The sequence below is a fragment of the Cryptotermes secundus genome, unplaced genomic scaffold, assembly GCF_002891405.2.
Source record: "Cryptotermes secundus unplaced genomic scaffold, Csec_1.0 scaffold948, whole genome shotgun sequence".
Lineage (NCBI taxonomy): Eukaryota > Metazoa > Arthropoda > Insecta > Blattodea > Kalotermitidae > Cryptotermes > Cryptotermes secundus.
Window position 1 is genome coordinate 317986 of NW_019727110.1, and position 25889 is coordinate 343874.

General features: G+C 37.3%; 2 protein-coding genes across 2 annotated transcripts in view; both read right to left on the reverse strand.

Moving 5' to 3' along the window:
- Positions 1 to 833: 833 nt before the first annotated feature.
- LOC111864516 (death-associated protein 1) lies at positions 834 to 9341 on the reverse strand. The gene is made up of 3 exons (XM_023851814.2): positions 9097 to 9341; positions 8859 to 8979; positions 834 to 1950 (listed from the first exon to the last, which is right to left on the reverse strand). The coding sequence occupies exons 1-3, from the start codon at positions 9143 to 9145 to the stop codon at positions 1797 to 1799; spliced, it is 324 nt and encodes a 107-aa protein (XP_023707582.1). The 5' UTR covers positions 9146 to 9341; the 3' UTR covers positions 834 to 1796.
- Positions 9342 to 15642: 6301 nt separating this feature from the next.
- The window catches only part of LOC111864518 (gamma-tubulin complex component 4), a 34596-nt gene continuing 24349 nt past the window's right edge, over positions 15643 to 25889 (reverse strand). Inside the window, exons 9-13 of the mRNA XM_023851816.2 lie at positions 24976 to 25132; positions 22425 to 22541; positions 20528 to 20705; positions 18125 to 18341; positions 15643 to 16072 (exon numbers count right to left, since the gene is read on the reverse strand). Coding sequence (XP_023707584.1) covers positions 15758 to 16072; positions 18125 to 18341; positions 20528 to 20705; positions 22425 to 22541; positions 24976 to 25132 — 984 coding nt within the window. The 3' untranslated portion in view covers positions 15643 to 15757. The remainder of the gene's footprint in view (positions 16073 to 18124; positions 18342 to 20527; positions 20706 to 22424; positions 22542 to 24975; positions 25133 to 25889) is intronic.

The window sequence follows — 25889 nt, forward strand, 5'->3', positions numbered from 1 at the left end:
TCATGCAATGTGACTGGACATTTCTTGGAGTTGAAACTTTATTCCACTCCTTTCTGCTTTTTCACAGCACCTGCTGTCCTTTCTACAGTTTTCTATAAAGGAAGCAGACTTTTTCTGTTCTTCCTTGCAAAAATTTAAGACATTTTAATCTTCTTGCCTTAAAATCACTCTTCTGTGCAGCAAATTCTTCTGTAGCATTTCCATTCTGTAGCTACTTGTTAACATAAGTTAATTTCTAAACTTAGGGGTCATTTCCTTGATGCACAGCTGTACCTCTGCCCTTCTTGTTCAGATGGGATATAATAATGAGATTGTCCGCACTGTTCAATTTGAGATGGGCAAGGTATCAGCCTTTGGACAACCTGCTACTATTTTACTTGTCCATAAATCATTAAAGATTGATACTGCCCAGATATGTGGTATTACACTCATGACAATGTCATGAAATTGCCAGTTGTTAGCAACATTTCACTGCGCCATATTCCATAAATGAAGTCTGCATTTAAGTAACAACATTTTATTCATGTTATTATTTTATATTGTACATTTTCTGACAATAAGAATAATATTGAACTTAAAAAAATAATGTTTCTCAAAGGAAGTCAAATATGTATACATAAAAGTATACCCAACACCATCTTTACCATAATCCCTAAAAGTGAAACAAACATGTATCTAACACTTTCAACACAAGGTTCTTAAATCATTACTGTTAATACATTATAAATGCTTTAACACTTTTTGCATAGCCAACTGGAAAGTTGTAATATGCCAGATTATAATATATGTGTGTCTGAATCACACATTAAGGCATCTTTACTTAGTACATTCCATTTCAAGCACACATCACACCCAACTTTCTCTCCGTTCAAGATCATTTCATTTAGAAAATAAACATAAGCATGGTCCCCCTGTTCACCAAGAAAAATATCTCTCATACTTACAAAGTAAAAATTACATTCTACTACCAAATACTAGTTAATTAAAATACTTCTAACTAGTATGGAAAGTATTTACTCATCAGTCTTCCTCAAATGAAATTTAGATACTGAAGATAAAGTACCAATATAGAATCCCCATATAATTCACAAACATAAAAAAATAATATAAACACCCAACACGTGACAATATAATGAGCTCCAAGTCACATTTTAATGTAGACCAGTATTACACACACACACAAAAAAAAATAGATTGAGTTACCCTCGATATTTGACACCTAAGGTGCATGTTATTGGTTATAAACCAAAGGACTGCCACCTGTCTTAATGAAATTAATTTTTTCTGCCATCTGGCCGTGTAGAACAAAATATTGGATAATGCTTATTGTGAAGGAACCAACAAAAATTTTAGGAATCCAGCAAATTTAGTTGTACATCAGATAGTTCTCCAAAACAGGAAACAGCTTTATACTACATTTTACTATAGAAATTACTACTGGAATGCTGACAAACCTTCCACATACAATTCTTATTCAGGCCTAAAAGTGGCAGTTCAATGTTACCTGCTTGCTTCTTCACTATCGCTTTATGTATATATTAGTAGTACTCCCGGTAGGTGAAGATGTCATCAAATCCATCAACAGCAATACAAATTATGAAACAATTCTGTCTTAGAAAATTTTGAGCCTCTGTGAGTTTAAATACACCCTATCTTTCACTGGATAATCAAAAATATTGACTGTAGTATTAAAATAAATCACTTAACATCAAAATTTCAATTAACTGCTCTCTCTCTCTCTCTCTGGTGGAAGAAACTAGTACAATCTTCAACAAAATCTTACAACTCCAGATAACCTACTTGCGAGGCTGGTGAATGACTGTAGGTTTAGTCGCATGGCGAGAATCATGTGTGGGCACTGGCTTTTCATGGAAACTCTGTACAGCTTCTGCAGGGAAGTCTGCATTGCCTCTCACCGGGGCCCCCGAAATAGTCAATGATTTGGGTGGGCTGGAAACAATGTTAATGCTGATGATTACCTCTGCATCAAAGCAGACACCAGATAAATGCACTTGTCCATCCTTTTATTTTCATGTGTCCTCTCTAAAACCTAAATACAAACTACAACTTCACCTGTCATGTTACAAAGGTCAGCACTTGGCCCCTCACTCCTATGAGAACAAAGACTGATGATGTATTAAAAGGAGTATTTGGACCTAAGAGGAAATACCAAGAATATGCAGAAAATTACATACTGAAGAGCTTCAATATTTGTACACTTCGCCAGATATTATTAAGGCAATTAAATCAAGAATGAGATGGGCAGGATATACGAGAAGGAAAGCTAAACAATTTATATTATTAGTTACCATCATGTTCTTGTGAATCAATGTATGAGGGCTATTTGGAATGTAACCTCTGTTTATTTTAGGCAACTAATGTAGGAGTTTGGCTTTGACTTTTTTTTTTTAGTGAGATACCACAAAGATGGCAATGAATTTCCCTATCACATCATACAATAATGGTAGCTGTTTTCTGGGACAGAAAAGGAGTGCTGATGGTGCAATTCATGTAACAAGGAACCACAGTAAAGCCACAAGTGTATTGTGAAACACTAAAAATAAAAAAAAAATAAAAACCGAACAGGGTCATACAGAACAAAAGACATGGAATGCTGAAATCTGGTATAGTGCTCCTCCATGAAAATGCATGTCTGCGTACAGCTGCTTTCACTTGAGTACTGCTGGAGCATTTCAACTTGGGAGTTGTTTGACCACTCTCCTTACAGCCCTGCTCCCACTCCAAGTGACTACCACCCGTTTACCTGCCTGAAGAACTGGTAGGGTTCACAGCGCTTCAACACTAATGAGTTGATGAAAGGTGTCAAAATGTGGCTGAGCTCACAGGCTTCTTTGACTTCTTTGACACAGGCATACAAAAACTTATTCCCACATATGACAAGTGCCTCAATTCTGACAGTGACTACATTGAGAAGTAGCTTAAGTATGTAAATATTTTTTGTATATGTAATGAAAATTTGTTTTGTTAACAGCTCACTGGAGGTTACTTTCCAAATAGCCTTCACACATCATCCACATAAGCTTGTATACAATTATTATGAATCATGTGCAGTATCTTAATACTGCTAACTATGTATGCTAATGAAAATGCCGTTAACTGTTTAAAGTTGTTTATATCAATCAGTATACTGGTTAAGTTTCATTACTGGACGTTCAACAGCTACTACATTAGTATATGTACATATACTGCAGCCTGATGAACTCTGAAGCTGAAAGATGTAGCTACCAGCATTAAAATATCATATATATTTTGTAATAACTGTATACAAGTTTGTGTATTGCAGTATACATGTGTCTATTGGTAAAGTGTGTGCATGTGTATGTATTTACATAACAAACTATGGTTCAGGAGATAGATAATCTAAAAGGTTTTCCAGTCATGGGATACATCACAAAGCACAAGATATCATTTTTGGTGGATGATGGTGCAGAAATTTGCCCAAAAAGCAGAACAGTATTTCAAAATATAAGTTTATCCATGGAACAACTATGTTACATTGAACAAATTAACAGCTGATGTAATAGCAGTTAAAGGAAATGATCCAGATACTGAATTCTTCTCCAAAGCATTGTATAAAGCACCAATCTGACACAGCTCAATAATATTTACAGGATGTGGGAATGACAGAATTCATATCATTACGGAATTGTTTTCTATGGAAAAGCACAGCTGGTGCAGACTTGAGCAGAGCAACGGGGAACATTATAAAGATATTAAGATAATATGTTTAGGCAATGGGACTTAGAACTGTCTCTGAATTATGTTCAGTGATGAGCTTTCATATTCACGGTGTTAAATCTTCGGGTTCACAATTACATGCATCACAGGTCTTAAAACGCAAAATAAAAAATCTGTTGCTGTTATTCTAGTTGAACTCTGCTCCAGTTCAGTATCTGTGAAAGTAACCTATATTATTTATGAAGTGACTTTTCTTTCAGCACGCCCAGCTGTGTTTGCTGCAACAGCTGGCTGCCTGCTCTTGTACATTAATCATACCACACAATACAGAACATTCACTGTACAAAGTGATCAAACAGCGTTTCAGCAATTTTCTATAGAGCTAAGTGGCACCATAAAAATAATCAGGAACTGTGGGAGAAACTCAAAAGAAATATTGCAAATTAGCCCCGCTATAAAATAAAACACTATTCTTACAGAAATGTTACACTGACAGAGCTTGTAGGAGACATCATGAAACACTAAGGAATCTGAAAACTAAGATACTGTACTTACAGGGATGGAAGGCTAATCACCTTCAAAGTAGGCTAGCTCAGCAGGTACACATATTTCATTGTTCCTGCCCATTCTGGGAAGCCCTGAATTTTCCTTTTTTTTTTTTTTTTTTTTTTTTTTTTTTTTTTTTTTNATTTCCTTTTTTTTTTTTGTATTACCAACAGCTGCTTCATTGCATTGTTTTTAAATTTTTCACACTGTTAAATCTTTTGCCTTTTGTGGTTCTTTCAGGTTTATGGAACAGAAAGGTGTCAAGAATTTCAGGAGAGTGCATAGTGCTATTTTATCAAGTATCTTAGAACAAAGTAGCAGGACCTGTTCTTGGCCCAGGGTATACTTGCTTCGCTTGTCATATCACAATATAGGGTACCTAAAACTTAAAAGAAGAAATAACCCTCAATTACTATATTCACACTTAATGTCTCACCACATATTTGGCTCCACAGCAAAATGCAAAAGATTACACAAATAGTTCCCTACCTTTGGCACCACAACTACAATGACTACTGTCATCACACACTTTTATAACATACTGTAACCTTCAGCATAGGTCAATATTAGAGTCAATTTTACCGACCACACAACATATTTTTATTATTATTACACTACATGTTTCGACCTCAAGAGGTCATCCTCAGGTGTACGAACACAGCTGTATAATTACACGCAATCACATTCGTCTTCTCACTCATTCGATCCTGTATCTTATTCAGGCTCACGCTCAATAATATATCAAGCTCTCTCTTAAAACACAAGTTAAAATTATTCTAAATGTCAAAAGTTAAAATTTAAAATTAAAATTGTTTAAAAAGTTTAAAGTTTGTGAATCGAATTTCAATTCAGGTCACTTGTTATGCTTTCACTTTCACTTGTATTCAGACACTTCCCACTTACGTTCGTCACTGCGTCAAGTTCACTTTAACTAGTTTAATTATATTATTGATTAAACGTTCATGAATTAAAGTTCAATTTTATTATAGATTGCACTTTTTCACTTTTTGGAGGTCTTGCTGTTCTACTGCATCTTCTGAAGTTGTGGATCTGTTACAGTCCATGTCATGATGAAAAAGTGCAATCTATAATAAAATTGAACTTTAATTCATGAACGTTTAATCAATAATATAATTAAACCAGTTAAAGTGAACTTGACACAGTGATGAACGTAAGTAGGAAGTGTCTGAATACAAGTGAAAGTGAAAGCATAACAAGTGACCTGAATTGAAATTCGATTCACAAACTTTAAACTTTTTAAACAATTTTAATTTTAAATTTTAACTTTTGACTTTTAGAATAATTTTAACTTGTGTTTTAAGAGAGAGCTTGATATATTATTGAGCGTGAGCCTGAATAAGATACAGGATCGAATGAGTGAGAAGACGAATGTGATTGCGTGTAATTATACAGCTGTGTTCGTACACCTGAGGATGACCTCTTGAGGTCGAAACATGTAGTGTAATAATAATAAAAATATGTTGTGTGGTCGGTAAAATTGACTCTAATATTGATTAAATACACAACAGGATGCAAGAAACAATTAAAGTCAGCATAAGTACTCAACACTTCAATGGGTGACACCAGTGCAACAGGTAATGAATACATCCATACATATGTCTTTTGGCAAAGTAAGAGCAATGATATGTAATGACGGAAATGAAAAAAAAAAAGGCATGACATCTCAAGAAAAAAATATATACTAGTTAACATCAAAATACCATTCTGAAATTCACCAGCAGGGTAATATTTCATAGTCTGCAGTCAATTTTATGTAAGCATACAGCATCTATGAACTGCTTCCTGTACTAAAGGTAATAATGGTGACCAAATCTCATCCCTGGGGAAATGCTTTTCATCATACTTGAGCATAAAAATCAGAAGAAATTAATGTATACATGTTACTAAATGACACAGTTCTTGTGCACATATACACAAAAACAGTAACTGACAGAAGAATTTATGATCCTACTTGCTTTCACTGCTTCCATTGATGTACAAAAGGTAGCAGAAATTTTTAATCAGTTTCAGAGATTGGTGACATCTGGGGCTTTCTGTCATTTTAAACAATAAAAAGCTTGAGGAAAATGTCATTAAATCCTACCATAATAGAGAGGAATGACATTTCTCACTTACTGCTACAAAACCTAAAACATACTTGTATAAAAGAATTCTAATAAAATACAAACAAAATGAAGTACCACTTATTCAGGATTACTGTGCATTTCACTGGAGAAGATCCGCAACAGGTTTGATCCTTGCAGTGTGATAATTAATTGAGGAACACTGGGAATTTTCAACTTTTTTCATTACTTTCAATATGCCTTCTATTTTAACCCAACGAATGTCATCCTTCTGTGACCAGTGGAAGCTTGGTGATGGGCCTTCAGGATACATGAATCTGGCAAGGTAGTTACTACTGTCATTACTTCCTCCCATCACAACACTGATCCACTGCTCTCCACCATAAGAGCACACAATACACGAGACAAACAGGGTACACTGCCCCATTGATATTCAAACTATATATACCTAAACACAAATCAGACATATTACCACTTCATGGTATCCTTGCTGTTTCAAATTTCTACACTCATTATCAGTTGTCTCAAAACTGTTTCCCCAATATGTCTATCAACAGCAGCAGATGGTCTGCAGTAAGTTTAGAAAAGGTTGCTCAGCTAGTCAGTGTATCATCAGTTGCTCTATCAAAAAATATAATCAGTGGGGTTTTTTAACATACCAGAATCATTTATAATCTCAGCACAATACTTTCAGTGAAATTTCTTTATTTTATTCCATCACTAAAATAGGTACTATGAACAGACCATACATTTGGTTTTTTACACCCACCCATATTCCTTCGCTAGTATTCCTACGCTGGCCAGTGTTTACATATTGGCATACTGGTTTTATAGCAGTATGTAATGCCACTGTATAAAAAGCTGTGTTCACCTCTATGATTAAATATTAATTGTTAAAATTAAATACAAAAGGTTTTATTATGTTCTGCCTGGATGTGGCAGTTGTACTATGGGTTTCTCTACCTATGTATTTCTTTGGGGTTCTTCCTGTCTGTAAAGTGAACACAAAACATAAGATAACCCCTTATATACATTTAATTTTAATGATTTAATATTGTAACGATTAATACATAATCTTAGTGGCAAACACAAATTTTATATACAATGGCACTGCTTATCACTAAAAAATTTGTATCCCAATATGTAAACACTGGCCAATATAGGTATAATAGCAGATGACACATTCATTCATTCTTTCATTCATTCATTCATCAGTAATCTGTCAAGATGACAGGTCCACAGTCTCTTCCAAAACAGTTCCTCCACTTGATGCGATCTAGAGCTTTCTCCTTCAAATGAGAATATCCTCTTCTGTCCCAAGGTCATCCAGCATCTTCTTACATCTTCTTGTCACTTCTATCTGCCCCTCTATCTTTCCTTCAATAACTTCTTTTAGAAGGTAGTTACCGCATAAGATATGACCAATCCAATTAGCCTTCCGTTTTCTCATTTCATGTAGGATATTCCTCTGCTCACTGACTCTAAACAACACTTCTTCATTTCTCACATAATCGGTCCAACTGATCTTCTCCATCCTTCTCCAACACCACATTTCCAAGCTTTCCAGGTGTTTCTGATCTACTGCCCTAAGTGTCCAAGTTTCAACACCATACAAAGCAATGCTCCAAATGTAGCATTTCACTAGTTTCTTTCTCAAATTTAAGTCCAATTTGCTGGTAAAAAGATTCTTCTTCTTGCTAAATGCAGCTTTTGCCATGGCAATCCTAGATACACCTTCCATCATCTGTTAACAAGCTACCCAAATATTTAAAACATTTCACATTCTCCAGTTGTTTTTGGTCTATCTTTAATGTGACTGGGGTTGGTTGTCTCGAAATTTTCATTACTTTTGTTTTTTCCACATTCATTTCCATGNGTCCACTTGCACTTTAACTTTCTGATCCAGGTACAATTTACTAATCAATCTTCTTTCACACCAATCGATACCTGTTTCCTTTAGGATCTGCATTAATTTGGTCAAATTTACACAGTCAAATGCCTTCTGCCAGTCTATAAAGCAAGCACACAGTTCTTCATCTATCTCCAAAGTTCGTTCTGCTATAATTCTCATCATCCCAATTGCATCCCTGGTTCCTTTTCCTCTTCTAAATCCAAACTGATCCTCTCCAAGTATATCCTATATTTTCCTTTCAATTCTTCTTTTAAGTATCTTTGCTATTATCTTTGCTGTATGTGCCATAAGGCTTACTGTGCAATGGTCGCTGCATTTTGTAGCTTTTGTCTTTTTCTTTAAGGCAATCATTGTCACTTCTGTAAAGTCCTTGGGCCACTCCCCAATTTCATATACAAATACAACTGAATGTAAAAGAAGTCAAATACCTGATAGACTGATGATCCAAAACATGTTGAAACGACGAATGCAATGTGTGTCTAGACCACCTATTGTGGTGACGGAATAAAATAAATACTACAATCCATTTTTTTATGTTAATCAAATCAAACTCGGTACTCACAGTAATAATTTAAATTGAATATACTGGGCCTCGCCTAAGCAACAAACGAACATACCTTGTGGATAACTTTAGCGTGGTGGTACCTTCCTCTACTTGTTCCTTTTCTTTGGTGACTTTACCTTCTTTGTCGTCTTTTGGGCTCTTATGCTGAGTTATCCTCATTCCACCCGCTTTCACTGGTGAAAATGTACATTATAAATGGGCCATCCATAAAACATAAATGAGAAGCAGATGTTACACAATCACAATTCATTTCAACCATGTTCCTATTATAATGCAAAATTAATATCTACCTGCAGGTGGATGACCACCTTTCAGTTCAGTTTCTTCTGTAGATGACATATTTCTTTATTTTAACGAGGTCTACAAAACTCGTTCATTCGAAGTAGACAATTATTCGAACACCTCGCCCCAAATTACTTACTGCGTTGTCACCCCTTTATCTTCTCAGCCTTCTCAGCTATAAGACAACTGACACGTCTGACACGTCCCACGAGGTGGCGCTCCGATTCTTCGCGGCGTATTTAATTACTTGTATTGTAACATTGTAACGCCCGTAACGCCCTCATTCAACACCCGCCCGAGGCTCCCGAGCAGTAGCTCCTAACCACGGATGACTAAATTTTCCATCATCATTACTGAAAAGTTGTCACGGAATACCTGCAATGCTAACCGTCTTCTGTAACCACCAGAGTGCAGTACGATCAACATCCTACTTCATCACGACCACCTCAAACCAACATTTGCTATAACAGCATTTGAAACAATTAAACACGGCTAAGGAATTTATTTTCTTGGGCACGTATCAATTGGCGGGAGTAACTATGTATGATGTAGTAATGATGTCATCAATGAGACTGGCCGAATTGCGGCTGTCTCGGGTGGGGGAGCATTATGGACAAGGAGGGTGCGTCGGGACACCACCTCTTAGACCCGCTGGGCGTCACTCTCAGGGTCTGGATTAGAATGATAACCCTGGACTGGCAGCTAAGCTACCATAAAAGGCAATGGTGTCTTACAACCGGAGCCTCCCACACAGTGGCATTATGACTCGGCTATTACTACGGTTTGTCCGGGATGAACGTGAGAGAGCACTTGCATGTGGGTAGCTTCTGCTACTGGAGTTGTCCCCATTGAGTACCGTTAATGTGACGCAAGCCTTCGGCCTCAACACTCAAAAATGGTTTAACCAACCCGTGTGAAGGGGTGGTTTGCCATCCCAAAAGGCGATCCTTTATTGCGGTCTTCCCTGTCGCAACTGAATCGTTAGCTAGTGTCGCACTCCCATTGGTCATATGGGATACCCTTCTCCTCCCGAGGAATTTCACACTGACATGTTGCTCTACTTTAATAATTAACATAATGACAACAGAGCTCAGATACATGGTCCACTTCAAACAAAGGCTGCTACCACACTGTTGGCTGTATGGCCTTGGAAGTGGTAGGGTTGATGGAGGGGAGAGGACCAGCTATATGCCAAGGCGACAGGGACTCTGCAAAAAAATCAGTCTAGTTATTTTATAGCTGCTCCTTGTATGACTAAGGACGTGAAAAAAAGAACCCATTTTACAGATGATGTCTGATAAAGTGATACTGAGACATTTCTATGATAGACCCTTCACTATCAGATTCCCTGATACAAGTGAATGGAAGGAGGGGTTTCAGCCTGACAGAAATTCCAGGCAGAAGTGTATGCCATATAGCATACACAGTTGAGAATCTATATAGGAACTATATAAACAGAAACATCTACATTCTATCAGTCAGTCAAGCTACAATGAAAGCACTTAGCAAATACCAGATCACCTCAAAACTGATCTGGGACTGCCATCAATACTCAAACAACTGATCAAACATAACAGAGTTCAACTGATATGGGTACCAGGTCATGAGGGTACTGTTGATAATGAAAAGGCAGATCAGCTGGCAAGAACGGGATCTGAACATCTGTTTCATTGGACCTGAACTAGATTGTGGCATTGCAACTGGAATTGCCAAGAAAGCCGTCAGGGACTGGATGAAAACAAATCACAAAACAACACCAGGAATCCATAACTGGACTCAAACAGGCAAAGTGATTTATACTAGCGCCCTCTGCCACATGACTGAAGGATTTCTTAAAATTAAACACAGACAAATTATGATGGGTGATAGAACTATTTACAGGACATTACCACTTTTTCAAACTGGGACTGGCATATGACCCTACTTGTGAATGAAGCCCAGAAAAAGATGAATCAGCCACACACTTCCTATGTGATTGTGAGGCTATAGCTTATTAAAGATTTCATCATCTGCGCCAGTTTCTTACGGACCCATGTAACTATTATGATGCCCCCATAAACAAAGTCCTTGATTTCTTTCAAAGTGCAGGAGAGATAAATGATTAACCAAAAAAGGGGAAACTCAATAGATCATTAAAGGTCACAGTGTACAAAATTTTTGGGAGTTTGGCTGGATAAGAATCTAAGGTGGTCTGCACATACTCAACAACTAGCAAATAAATTATATAAAATATGCTTTGCCTTATGAGTATTCAAAAGAGTATCAGGGTTAGAGACTGTTCACACCTTATGCATTATTATGCTTACTTTCAATCCCTGTTATTATATGGACTGACATTTTGGGGCAATTCAGGAAATACAAAATTGATCTTTAGGTTGCAGAAGAGAGCTATCAGAGCTATGATACAAATCCCGAAAACTATTAATTGTAAACAATATTTTAAATAGTTACATATATTACCTTCACCATGTCCATATATACGTGGGTCATTTCATAAATAATGCACAGGTTAGCAACACTGCGGATTAGATGATGCAACAACAGTGAGCCTCACGTCAGTTACAGTTCAGGGTTTGAGAAAGAAGCGTGTTATTTTGTTTCATTTATAATGTACTCTGTTCTTAAATAACGTGAGTTAGAAATGGAGCCTGCATGGTTCTCGGGTATTGTGACTGTTGAAGATCTAAGGTTGTACATTAAGATCGAAACTTTACATGGAAAAAACCTGACAGAAATCCACAGTGCTTTAAGTGAAGTTTGTGGCGGAGCTGAAATCACAGTCCAACGAGTGGAGAGGTCCATCTTCCCCATAACCAAAAAAATTTTGACTATCTCAATCAAAGGTCAAACAAATGATCTTTGCTTCATCATCATGACAGACAGAGTTCTGTGCGGGAAAAGTGTCACAGTAGTTTATTATCGTGACTTTATGCAAAATCTGCACAGAAAAATGCACAAAAACCGACCTTAGTTGCTTGAGGCTGGGCCGATCATCCTCCATGACAATGCTCACCTGCACATTGGGAATGTCATAACAGAAAAGCTGTGCCAATACAGTTTGGAGGTGTTGCCTCATGCTCCTTACAGCCCGGACATGAGTCCACCAGACTTCAACTTATTCCCAAAGTTGAAACAACCTATGCGAGGCCGTTGTTTTCCCCCTATGGAAGAGCTTTCTGCTGAAGTACCCAAGCCATTCGACAGATAAACAAAGATGGTGTCCTGGATGGAATAGTAAAGCTTCCCACACATTGGGACTTGGTCATTGAGAAGCAGGGGGACTATTCTGAAGGACTGTAGAGAGATACTAAAAAAATAAACATGGACGTAAACAAAAAATTGTGTGCATTATTTCTGAAATGACCTACGTATATGAAATTCTAGTTTACATAAGAACCAATCTGAATGTTTTCATAACCAATTCAGGAATACACTCGCACAATACAAGGAGAAAAGATGACTTGTTCATAGTGCCATGTAATACGAGGCTATACAAAAACAATTTCAATAATATTGGACTTCGTATGTTAAATCAGTTGCCACAATATATTAAAGAAATACCAGTACTATACAGGTTTAAGAAGACTTTGAAAACATTCTTACTTGATCATTGTTTCTATAGTATAGACGAGTTTCTCTTGTTTGGAGATAAATCCTAGTTCTCATCACTTATAAACATATATTTCAAGAATAATTAACTTGTAGATTTTAATATTAGTACATGTTATAGGAATGCCTACTGCCNGTACTGATCTCTTCGTGTCTTTCATGTTTTCCACCTGTACTAAACCTGCATTGCATAAATGAATGCTGAACAGTTTAATTTAAAAGACATAAAGCTATGTATTATCATATTGTAGATTACCACAACATACTACTGTTCAAAGCTTTGAAGTGTAAGGAAGAATAGCTGTACTCAATACAATAGACTAACATCAAAGACAAAGGGCAACATGCAGATTCACCCTAAAATATGTGGTTGGCATAAGGAATGAAACCCTCTCATAACACTTTGCGGACCGCACACACTTTAAAAGGTTTTTCGCTTTTAAACATGGTGGACCATTCACATGTTAACAGGCTTTTGAAACATGATAAGTTGCAACACACTATACATCGCTCTGGCGCCACCTACATTGCCCACAACCCTCTGCATATGCGTGATAAGACTCTGGAATGTTAGTTAGCAGTCAGTAACTTGACCTCGCTGTTTACTTAACTGACTATAAAGGAAAATGCTTTGCCTTCTTCAAGCTGTGTGTATCAGCCAGTAGCTAGTGGGGAGAATGGATCAAGGACAAATTCTCCTCCAATGACCTAGCTGACCTGCCTTGTGAGACGCGTAGTAATTAATTGTCATTCAGACAGCGACAGTGACAGGGGACAACAAAGAATTGTGGCCACAGACAGTAGCTCTGATGATAATGCGGGTAATAACATTGCGCATAGAAACAATGCAGGGACAGCAAAAAATCTAAAAAAAAAATCTAAACCCTGATTGAAAATTGAAATACAAAGCATTTCTGATGAATGTGGCAAAGGTCTGGGCTACAGTCCAGATGGTGGCGGCAGAACCAGGGTCACACAAAGACTTAGTACGACCGGGCCCATCAACTCCCACCCCACGAAGGCCTCATGTGGACCCCCCAGGGCGACTCTTGAGTAATATGCAGAAAAATACACTCGTGAAAATTGTGAAGAGTGAACATTCCAAGGGGAAGAATACTTCTAGGCAATGCCGTGTTTGCACAGTTCACAAAAAAGGAGTATGTCTACATTTGCAAGTTCTGTGTAATGCCACTTCACAAAGGGGGAAAGTTTCCAGAAAATATCACACCCTCAAGCACTTCTAGGAGCATTGGTAAGTGTTCTCCAAAAATTCTAGTTCAAAAAATTAATTAGGAGATTTTATATTAATTTTTAAAGTGAACAGTGCACAAGTTAGGGTAGTATGTTTAAAAATGCAGGTCCCCAGGGTGATTTAAATATTTAAATCACCGGTCCGCGAAGTGTTAAGAGCTTTCAGCTGGTATAATAATCAGCTCTCTATGTTAATTAAGGTTAGTTGTAAGCATTTTAGTGGATTGGAGTGCAGGGAAAAGTTACACAAAATTAAAACTTCACATTTATTACTTATTCATCAGATGAAGTAGTAGGCTTACAAAATTTTGACCATGTTGATTTGACATGGAATGAGCCCATAGGTTTCAAGTACCACTGCAGTAACTGTCTATAAAAGAGAGCTTCAATTTTATTTAACCACTTTGTGTATAAATTAAACTTCATTACTGTCAATAACGAGTCTTAATTTAAGCAGGTGGCATACTGGTAATGCTCTGACTCATTTGGGAGGTACTCTGTTCAAATCTTGGCTCAAAAGTCTTGCTGGAGAAGATGGTAGGCAGGCAGGCAGGCAGAGACTGTAAATCTCTCCATTTCTTTTCCATGAATAATGCAACCATGTACACAGTTATGAGTCCCAAACAATATTACACCAAGTCACACACTAATTATATACAGGATGTTTCATGACTTTAGGGCATAACCGTAGGAGGTGATTTCCTAGGTCTATGTGATCAAAAGAGTTCATATAAACATGTGTCCGATTTTGGACGGTTATGGAGTTATGACTGTTTTAAACTCAGAATAGAAGGTAATGATTACTGACAATAAACGGAACGAAATAATAAACCAGCATAATACATAATACATTTAAAGTATGAATGTAAAGTTAACTTAGTGAAATTACCTTTAATTTGAATTGATTGGTGCTTAAAGCTGATTTTTGAAAATGCCACCGCCGGCCGTAACACAGGCTGCCGCTGGGTTGTGAACCGCGCGGGTAGCACGTAGCAGCTTCAGCTGGCTGTTTCTTATGTGGTCAGCGACGTCCAGAATGCGACCGAGCAAAGCATCTCGCGTTGCCACCTTCACATTGTAAACCAGTTCTTTCATCCATCCCCACACACAATAATCCAGTGGGCTTAAGTCTGGAGACCTGGCTGGCAATTCTTCCCGTACTCGTATTGGACTGCGGTGTACCATATGAACAATGCCTTCTTCATTGACACCTTCATTAACACCATGCTCGGCTGCAATGTGAACACCGGGAAGTCTACCGGTATCTCGCAATGCCTGGTAAACTCCAGTAAACACTCTCCGGTTCGGTATTCTACGATTCAGAAACCGTTGCTGATATCCAGTTATGGAAACAATTGAGTTACTGTCACAAAACCTGTACACATAAATCATATCTGCATACTCCTCAAATGAAAATGTAAATGGCATCGTGAACGTAACAGACACACCGAGATGAGAACTGTTCTGAACACCAGTAGCTGCCACACTAGCCGTGGCCAAACATACCAACCCACCACACCTTAGGCACCTCTCAAGTGTCGAGATAATGAGAACGCTGTCTGTAGCTGGCTAAAAATAGTGACCCGCCAGATGATAGACGCAGTTCACACAAGGGCGTGTACGGGAATGAAAAAACGGTCATAACTCCGTAACTGTCCAAAATCAGACACATGTTTGTATGAACTTTTTTGATCACAAATACCTAGGTAATCACCTCCTGCAGTTATGCCCTAAAGACGTGAAACACCCTGTATATGAAAAACACTGTAAAAATTCTCATTTCAAGATTCTTTTTATAAAGTGAGTATGTTAGACTGAGTTCTCAACTACATATGATGATGTGTCATTATGCTCTTTGCTGAACCATCGATTAAAATCCAGTCTGAGCAGTAGCTGGGATAGATGAGAACCACATGGATGTAAGCTCAAGCCTGACAGCAGCTGCAAGAGATACATCACTAGACCCTCATACTCTTGCGCCATATTATGTAGTTCAAGAAGCTGAGATTCATTTAAATCACTTCCCCATGAGCAAATGCTGGTGCAAAATCGGTCACACAGATCAAGAACTTTAGCCAGAACTGACTGCACTGGATTAGACTTCATTTCAGATCCACTAGATATCTAAAAAGAAAAAAAACAAAGCTGCATCATTTCACATGGGAATTGATTTGGATCTACTAAGACACCTAGAAACTATAGAAGGGCATAACACATCACATAATAATTGCTCCTAATTATAAGAAGAGCTTGACTACTTTTGCTGATCTTGAAGTAAAGATTAGCCTTACGAGGTTTTGTCTGTATTTCTCTGCACATCCAACAAGGTTCTGATCTGTGGACTGACTTTATACAAGGGATATTCGGAAAGTAAAGATACAAGTCCAGTAAAAATGCAAGACAGGGCAGAGTTCACTGGCAACAGTCACGGCAACGTTGTACTTGCAGTGTGTGTTTAAAATGGCCGTGTAGATTCAAAATTCTGCCAAATGTGAGGTTCGTGCAGTAATTAAATTTCTTTACACAAAAGGAGAAACTGGTGCTGAAATTCTTCGCCAACTTGTTTGTTTATGGTGAAGATGTTATGAACAGATAAAAAGTGGCAAAATGGTGTCGTGAATTTGAAGCAGGAAGAAGTGATGTTCATGATGCAATAAGGAGTGGCAGGCCATCCATTGTCGCTGATAAAATCATCCAAAAAACTGATGAAAACATTCGTGCTGAGAGACGTTTAACCATCGATGAACTTCATTAACAATGCCCAGAAGTGTCAAGAACTGTTCTCCATCAAACTGTTACAAAAAGATTAGGCTATTAGAAACTGTGCATGTGTTGGGTGCCAAAAATGTTGACAGATGATCACAAGAAAAATCAAATGGCTGTGACGCAGGCATTCCTCACGTGTTATGAGGACAAAGGTGATGACTTTCTGGACTGTACTGTGATGGGAGATGAAACTTGGGTATTTCATCATACACCTGAGAATAAGTGACAATCAATGCAATGGCGAAATACGCACTCATCAACTGTGAAAAAATTCAAAACCTCGCCGTCAAACTGAAAAATCATGGCAACCATCTTCTGGGAGAGGATTCGTTTCCAGGCTCACGATGTGAATTCCGATCCAAGGTGCCTGTGTTGAAAAGTAAATAGAGGTGTGCTGTAAAAGTGCACCAAGTGAATAACATCCTTTACAAATATTTTCTGGACTCTGTATCATTACTTTCCACATAACCTTCATATAATTCAAGTTGAAGATTATGAACATCATACCTCATATGGCTCTCCTTCAATAATGCCTAGAATATCATTCTGAAGCAGAGGAGGGATGTGTTTTCAAACATAAATTAACTAAACCAGTTTATCATATAAATGAATAAATTAATAATGGTGTTGATATAAACATTCATATGTCCATCAGATGTTCCTTTTGTTGGATTTGGTATTCTCGTGCTGGTGAGTATGAAAAGTGTGGTCTTCTGGGCTGTAACTTCATGTAATTTGAAGAGCCCCACTTTTAGAGAACATATTACCTCCAGCTTTACTTTAGGGTCAAAGAGTAAGTCAAGCAAGGAACCAGCAGAAGCAAGGGGTCTGTTTCTGCTATTTCTTTCTTTTTATTTTCTTTACTTGTTTTTGAATGTTTTGCCACAACATCATGCATATGATTTTACTGTTTTAGTAGCTTAATTCCTATGGGATCTTCCAACACAGGTTTTCATCCACATTTCAGGTTTCCATATGTAAATTACATTTTATCCTTTTCCTGAGGATGAATCTGTGGCGAAAAATGTTACTTGCAGACAGAGTAGAATTAGTTACTATTTATTTAAAAAGTAAAGATTATCAAGTCACATCCAATTTTTTTGTTAAAATATGCATCCACTGCATAAAGATGTAATGTGGGAAGATACACCACAGTAACCGATTCATAAAATTCTCTGCAGTAACAGTACTACTCAGCTTTTACCATCACTGACTTCGCATCAAGAAATCATTACTTAACACATTCCCCCTTAGTTAGTTCAGAAGGTTAATTCTTCCAGGAATTTAACTGAAAGAAATCTTGCCAACTAGCTTCAACATTCAGTCCTAAGTTCTACAGAATGCAAAATGAATATACATGAGAGCTAAGAACTGTTACTAATTACTGACACGAAAGAACACCTTACTTACCGTCTCAGCAAGAAGAAATGTTTGACTTAATATATTTGCTTGAAAAAGAGTGTGTGCTTTCTGTATTTTCTCAAAATCTTTCGTTGCTTGAACTGCAGACTGAAGCAGCATGTACTGACTTTCCAAAACATCAACCTGAAGGTAATACTGCAAATTGTCGACCAGGAACATCAACCTATTCCGCAGATGCCAGACAGCTCGTTCACTCTCGTATACACTGCAAAGGCAGACAAGTCAACCAAATTTATACTGTGACATGTCAATGCACTGCCAGGCAACGGCTCCACGAATAACCCGCGATATGTACACGCAACAATAGAACAACAGGACTATGCAACCCGCTTCTAGGCAATGGCTCAGTAAACACACTTCTGTGCAGGTGCGACGACATCACAACCCAACAGTGTTTAGCTATCATGTGACTTGTGTTTTCTGTGTGGTTGGCACTATGCAACAGTAGAATCGTGTTTTCTGCGTTGTCCATTCTGCAGCTATGTGACATGACTCTGCTTGCAGCTAAGAAGAGCTTGAGAGTTTTAGTTGCATTCTGAGGTTCTAGGGTGACTGAACAAGAAATGGTAAGAAGACTTCATATTGTTTTGAAGTGTCAGTTTCTGCATTGAAATACGTTGTCAGGAGATGAATAGTGAAGACGGAGAATTCTAGTGCGTGCACAATGGTAAGCCATGAATTGTGTAAAACAGTGATAGCGCTGTGTTAATTGTAATTAAGCGGAATTGTCACCGAATCTTACATGCATTCCTCTTCTCCCCCATTCATGACAAACGCATAACAAAACAAAATAACCCATAAGTTAAATACAAAACCAGGAAACAGCAACTTCAATCAAAAACTCATGCAAAGCATTTCAATATAAGCCAACAAAATAGCAACAAAGTGTCAAATACACAAGTATATACAAGAAGTTGTGACTACCAAAAGCATACACAAAAACTACATCCTCACAATATATATATTCTTAATTTTTCAGATGTACCACCAAAATAAGTCAGCACGAAGCCATCAGAACTAATATATACTGGAAATTCAAAGCATCCTGCTTTCCCACACCCCAATAAGATATATACATATATGGATACAAAACTCCCACACACCCTAACAAGGTAGTATTAAACACATACCACCTCCCTACCCCATCCTCCCTATTCCACTATAAAAACCCTATACACAGTAGGCTATGTTTAAGTTTTAATTGCTAATTTTAACTAAAAACTATAATAATAAAATTAATTATAGACTTACCTAATTTAGTAATCAATCCAATATTTCTTACAATATTGTAATCTTGAAAAATGTTATGCAAAATGGGACTATCTGCAATGGATCCATTGTAAACAAGCAGTCCAATAATGTAAGCTGACACACATTTTAATATTTTAAATGCCTGATAATGGTCACAATTGACCGAAACATGTAGAGTGTATTATTTCATCGATAAATTTGTGCCTTACTTACTCGTGGAGTTTTCCAAGTTTTCCAAAGCCGCAAACCTATTTGAGATAACAACACAATAATGCTCTTTACCCTCTACCTCATTTAATTTCTTGAGATTGAACCTCTCCATATGAACGCTGTGTGCTGTTTGTTTGCTCACTGCCAGTCTTTCCCTAACCTTTGCCGCCACCAGGTAGTGGTCAGTATCACAATCTGCCGGCCTCAATGATCGGACATCAAGTATACTTGAGTGCCATCTCCTATCTATCAAAATATGGTCTATTTGAACGTGTATCTTCCCATCAGGAGATGTCCAATTAAATTTATGGATGTTACGATGTGGGAACATTGTACTTTTGACAGTAAGATTTTTTTATGTGGCAAAGTTTACTACTCTAACTCCATTATCATTACTAATTTCATGCAAACTCTCATTCCCAATTGTTGGTTTGAAAATGTCTTCCTTCTCTACTTTGGCATTGAAATCTCCTAACAAAATTTTCATAGGGTACTTTGGGAATTTATGAAATACATGTTCTAGTTCATCATAGAATCTATCCTTTATGTCATCAATTTTATCTTCTGTTGGGGTGTGAACAGTCATAACAATGATATCACACCAGTGACCTTTTAATATTATATATGATATCCTATCACTAATGAATTCTACCCTCTTAACTGCTGATACGATTCTCTTATGTACGAAAAAACCTGTACCTAATTCATGATTTTCATTCCCCTTTCCATAGAAAAATGTATAGTCTCCTGCTGGTGCGATGCCACCTCCATCCCATCTGAAATTTGTGCCTTCAGTTGTTTATTTATAACTCAGTTGTTGTAACAGATGGACTATAAAATACATAGTAGTCCTAAGGAATTGCTGGTCCCTGGTTTATAAATACATCCTACCATACCCAAAAATAATCTCAGTATATGCAGCATATTTACCATGGTGTCCTGCTCTGCATGTGGCTCCTCCAGATATTGTGAAGATTAAGCTGAGTTTTCTTAACACACAGAAGAAAGCAAAACAGCCTATTGTAGTTGTCTAGTGCTACACTATCGAAGAGGAGATGTAGGGGCCAGCTGACCTTGTATGTAAGTGTCAGCAAGTGCCAGCAGCTCCCTGTTAACAGAAGAAACAGTCGCTTAAGAGAGAGTGGAAGTACTGTTATTCTCTTTATTCACTGTTGACATTTGAAGTATATTGTGAAGGCACACAGAAACAACTCAGCAGCTTGGAATACCTGATTTCCTGACTGACCTTAAACAGTAACATCTCCATGCTACTCCCTGAATAAAAGTAATACAATATAATATTCTGTGAACACTTTATTACAGATCCTCCTAGAAGACATTTTTCACTTCAATAGCGGTACTGTAATTCTGTATTTCAGCATCCTGTTCCTCATCTTGAATTAAACGTCTATATATTAAGTCTGTCAATAATGCAACAATCATTAAAATATTCACCATTTAACACTAACACCACATGTTTCGGCCATAGATGGCCATCCTCAGGTGTTTCAATGCATCCAAACTGTTACACTGCTTTGATGCGCGCTATGCGCATTGTAGTCCACTTAAAATAACATAAATAATTACTTGAAATTCATTAAAATTTTTCAATTAAAAATCTTTTGTAACTTCCTATTCCATCTTGTAAAGGGCGTCGTCCACTTGTTTAAAGCTATCTGATACGTGTATTCCAGATAGTTTGTTCCAGCAGCGAAAACTGTTACATTGGAAGGCTAATATAAATTTTTTAACAAAACTTGTTTGAAGAAAAGACTCATACCAAAATACATGATTCTAAAAACACTGCCGTTATTCTAACTCTGTGTTTTCACTCCTCGATGTCTTTGTGCAACTTTGACGATATATTAATATTCACATGTGTTCGTCTCTTTATTATACAACACTACATGTTTGGCCTAACTGGCCATCATCAGATGTATAATATGTCAGATCAAAGGAACTTCTTGCTTTGTAATTATGCTGTTCTTCTTTCCATTTTGATGTAAACATGTCTAAAATACTTTAGGTTATACTAGATTATTATGCCACTGTCATGCACGTGTCTGGTGTATCTGTAATATATAATGGGTTAGTGTTTTGCAGCTTCATTGATATATTAATATTCACACATCTTTGATTTATTTATATGATTCATATTTTATGTATATTCTGTCTCTGCATTTATGATGTTACTTACATTTTTGCTGATGTGTTGGTTTATCCTTTTGACGCAGCATGATGTGTGAATATATCGACAAAGTTGCACAAAGATGGCAAGGGGTGAGAACACAAAGTTAGAATACACAGTGCAAAAGGATGCTGCAGTATAATATAATGCAGTTAACCTGCTAAGCAGATATTTGAGTCTGCTGTAGTTAGTTGGGTCAATTTATAATGTTTCGTTTTCCTAAGTTACATTGTGGAGCTGGGATAGCGCAGTCAGTATGCCAACTGGCTACAGACTGGACAACCATGGGGCTGGAGTCTAAGTCCCAGGGGGGTATGATTTTTCTACTTCTAATGGCATCCAGACAGTTTCTGGTGCCCTCCCAGCCTAGTAACCAATGGCCACTGGGTGCTATCTCCCCAGGAGCAAAGTGGCTGGGGCACGAAGCTGACTACTCACTTAAAACTACTGCCAAAGTCGTGAAAACGTGGATCTGTACATCCACTCCCCCATACGTCTTCATGGCATAGTGCTTAATTGGTTAAGCACATGGACAATTTCACCTTTTACCATTTTAAGCTATGTGGTGTCTCAGCATAAGGATGACAGAATATGGTCTTCAAGCTTACATATCAACAGTTGGAACTGCCATATACATACCTTTAATTTCATCCACATCAGAGCTGCTCTTTCCTGGTAACATGAAACTAAACTTGTTTATTGTGTCATCATTTATAAGTATTTTACGAGCAGCCATATGGAAGGCCTGGTTTACAGCTGAAAAAGTAAACAATATGCTATAGCTGTTATTCATCAGATATCCTGTTTAGCCTATGAAAATGACTGTGAATCCACATCATTAACTGCCAGTACAAAGTAAGCTTATTTAGATTATGGACATTAAAACTGCCTATTGCCATTTTCTTGGCATTTAATCTTAAGTGCCGAAGTGCCCTGTTTGGGCCAGTGATGAGTATGGTCATCGTGGCCAAAGTACCCCGTTTTGGCCAGTGGGGAATTTAAACTCCACTAGTGGAAGCACACGCACAGTCCTAAATATTTATTTTTAAGTGCAGTGATTACCAGAGAGACTTGAGTAAAACCATAAGAGAGGAATTAAAATGATACCTAAGTGAACAGCAAAAAAGAATACATGTATGAGTTATGCCCAAACTCATTCACGAGCCAGTACTTTTATTGCAGATTCTGCAGATTAATGTGTTAAAAATATATAGTCAAATTTGATGTAAATACCTTTTTTGTTGTTATCTGCTTGATGCATATATAGGCTGAAATGTAATTACAGTATTCGATTTCACTATGAACGCACAGAAAACAGATCACACTCTGTATCTCAGCCACGATGCAACTGTCTGTTCACGACCATAGAAAGGGCAATAATCTCTTGCAGCTATAATGGAAGGTTTTAGCACTGAAGAAGGGAACCCCTAGCTTTCTCTTAAATGGCCATTCTTTCATTTTTCTGTCCTTTAGTCAATAGATACGAAAATCCTAAGAATGTAAGCAGTGCTAGTAGAAGACCACATGATTTTACTGCTTCCATCTGTTTTATGACACCAGGGACTGCTAAAATTTGTCAAGTATTACAAACAGAAATGAATTTATAATGCAGAACAACTCTGTGAAGAACTGGAAACCATTTTTACAGTCCGCATCAAAATTAAAAGAAAAAACTGAAAATAGAGTACAACTCTTTGAATAAAAATTTTCAAATCTTCCATTATAATATGTGACACTATGTTCTTTGTGGTACAAACAAAGTTAATTCCATCCATTTATCATAAAAATTGAGTTAGATACAGCATTTTTAAACACAATGCTTAAAATTGTTTAAGCGCCCTAACAGGAATGGACATTTAAACGCAGAGTAGCAACGGGCATTTAAACACGCACCGGCAGTGCAGCCAGTTCAAGCTTACCACCATTTCAGAAGTCTGGTGTTTAAAGGTTAACACAATTTTCTATATTCAAATTACCTGCATGACAGTGACAACTCTATCACAGACCTTAAATATAGATATACTTTATCTCTCATCCCACAAGTACACCATTTTAACTTTCATAGATATTCTGCAGCTTTCAAAATAATTTAATGACAGCAACAGCAACTTCAGAACTTCTTAAGAAAGTCATTGTATTTGTCAAGATACTTCCTGCTGTTTATGAATTTTGAACATTCATTATTGTAGAGAAATATAAAAAGTCAGAATTCCTTTTTCCTATACAAGCTGTTATGTACACAATCAATGACAAAATTAAGTTTCAATACACAAGGAAGCAGACACTCAGTGGAACAACTATACAAATTACTTTAAAAAAAAAACTCCATGGTTTTATTCCACAAGCGAACTATACTGACCACCTCTGTGATCTAGTGGTCAGAGTTCCTGGCTACAGTACTAGAGGTCTGGGTTCGATTCCTGGTGCTACCAGATTTCCTGAGAAGTAGTGGGTCTGGAATGGGGTCCACTCAGCCTCATGAGGATAATTCAGGAGCTATTTCAAGGAAACAGCATTTCTCGTCTAGAAAACTGAAATTAACGGCTGTGGGGATCCGTTGCGCTGACCATGTGAAACCCACTATCTACTAAATTTGGCTGACAAGCAGCAGTCTCTTGGTCAGTCAGTCAAACTACATCTCATTAATGCAAAATACTAACAAAAGAGATTGAATTCAGTGTTGGATAATGATAATAACAACCTGAATACAGAACGTGATAAAAACTACAAAGATCTAAACAACAAAGTTAATAATTTAATGAAAGTACAGAAAGACAGAAACAATAACCAAGTGCTTTGCCCAAGAATCTGTGATATGTAACAAATACAATTTACAATGGTTAAGTCTGTTACTTGTTTCTTCCCTTCAAATTTTGGGAGTATACTTTTGCATGCATTTCTCATTTACCCAATGCATGCTACATATGGTACCGATCTCATCCTCACTGACTTGATCACCCTAACAATACTGCGCAAAAAATATAAAGTATGAAGCTCCTCATTATGCAGCGTTCTTCATCCTCCCATTACTGTCCTCTTCCTTGGGTCCAAATGTTTTCCTCAATATTATCAAAACCTCCCATCTCAGTTCTTCCCTTAATAATACAAGAAGCTTTACATGCACTCTAAGTGGAAATGTAGAATGAACTGTACCCAATGAACCGCAATGGATTTAATCCTCTGCTCTTACCTTTAGTAGATGTGCTGATTCGTGGATTCTGCAGAATATGATCAGCTTGCTGTATAAATTCCAGAAACAGCTCTCCTCGACCCAGCAAGAAGAAATCTTTCATAAGTTTCAACTGCAGGAACAGTTCAGCTTCTTCCACAGCAAGCTTCCACAGATGCTGCAAAGACAATATCAGATTATGCCTCATTTTCAGTAATGTAACCCCTTTCAATAGCACATAGCATGGCCTGGCAAATGTATTTGAAATGAACACTGTATGACTTAGAAATTATTTAAATGACTCATTGTATGGGCTGATAACCACATCCAAATGGCATACTGTATAAACTGGCAACCATACAACTGTTGCAACAGTCCATTAAGCGAAGTCAGTGGTATAACTGTGCCCATGAATTAGGCACAGCATTAGGGCATGAGAGTTTGAAATTTTATTAAGTCTGAAACATGAAAAGCCATCCATTATGCCTCATACATATACTGACAGAGGAGATACTAAAAAGAAACTCAGTGTTAAATGTTAAGTTCAAGAACAAAATGCATTGTTTAAACTTTAACTGCCGAATGTTTTATATATATATGCAGTAAACAGCACCCCAAGTTGGCCAAATGTTATATATATATAAATGCGCAGGACACGTGCTCTCTTTGGGAGTGCTGACAGTTTGACCTTGCGTTTGAAACCAAAACAAATGCTCGTAAGGTCATGCAGTGGTTCATTCCTGAGCTCTGAACAATGAAATCGTTTATCAAGGTACTGGTTTTGACACTATTTACGTTTGGATATGACTGTTTATGACCTGGTCAGCCAAATATAGATCAGCTTTGTTTCGAGAACTGATGAGGAAATATTCTTCTGTGCTTGCATGTGAGTGCTTCCAGAGCCTTCAAGGAAGTCTGACACATTCAAGGATTGG

Excerpts from the sequence above, each read along its gene's own strand:
- LOC111864516 (XM_023851814.2), bottom strand. The coding sequence starts at position 9,145 with ATGTCATCTACAGAAGAAACTGAACTGAAAGGTGGTCATCCACCTGCA. Across the intron at positions 8,980-9,096 it reads AGGTGGTCATCCACCTGCAG|TGAAAGCGGGTGGAATGAGG; the intron begins GTAGATATTAAT and ends CATTTTCACCAG. Across the intron at positions 1,951-8,858 it reads ACGCTAAAGTTATCCACAAG|CCCACCCAAATCATTGACTA; the intron begins GTATGTTCGTTT and ends CATTGTTTCCAG.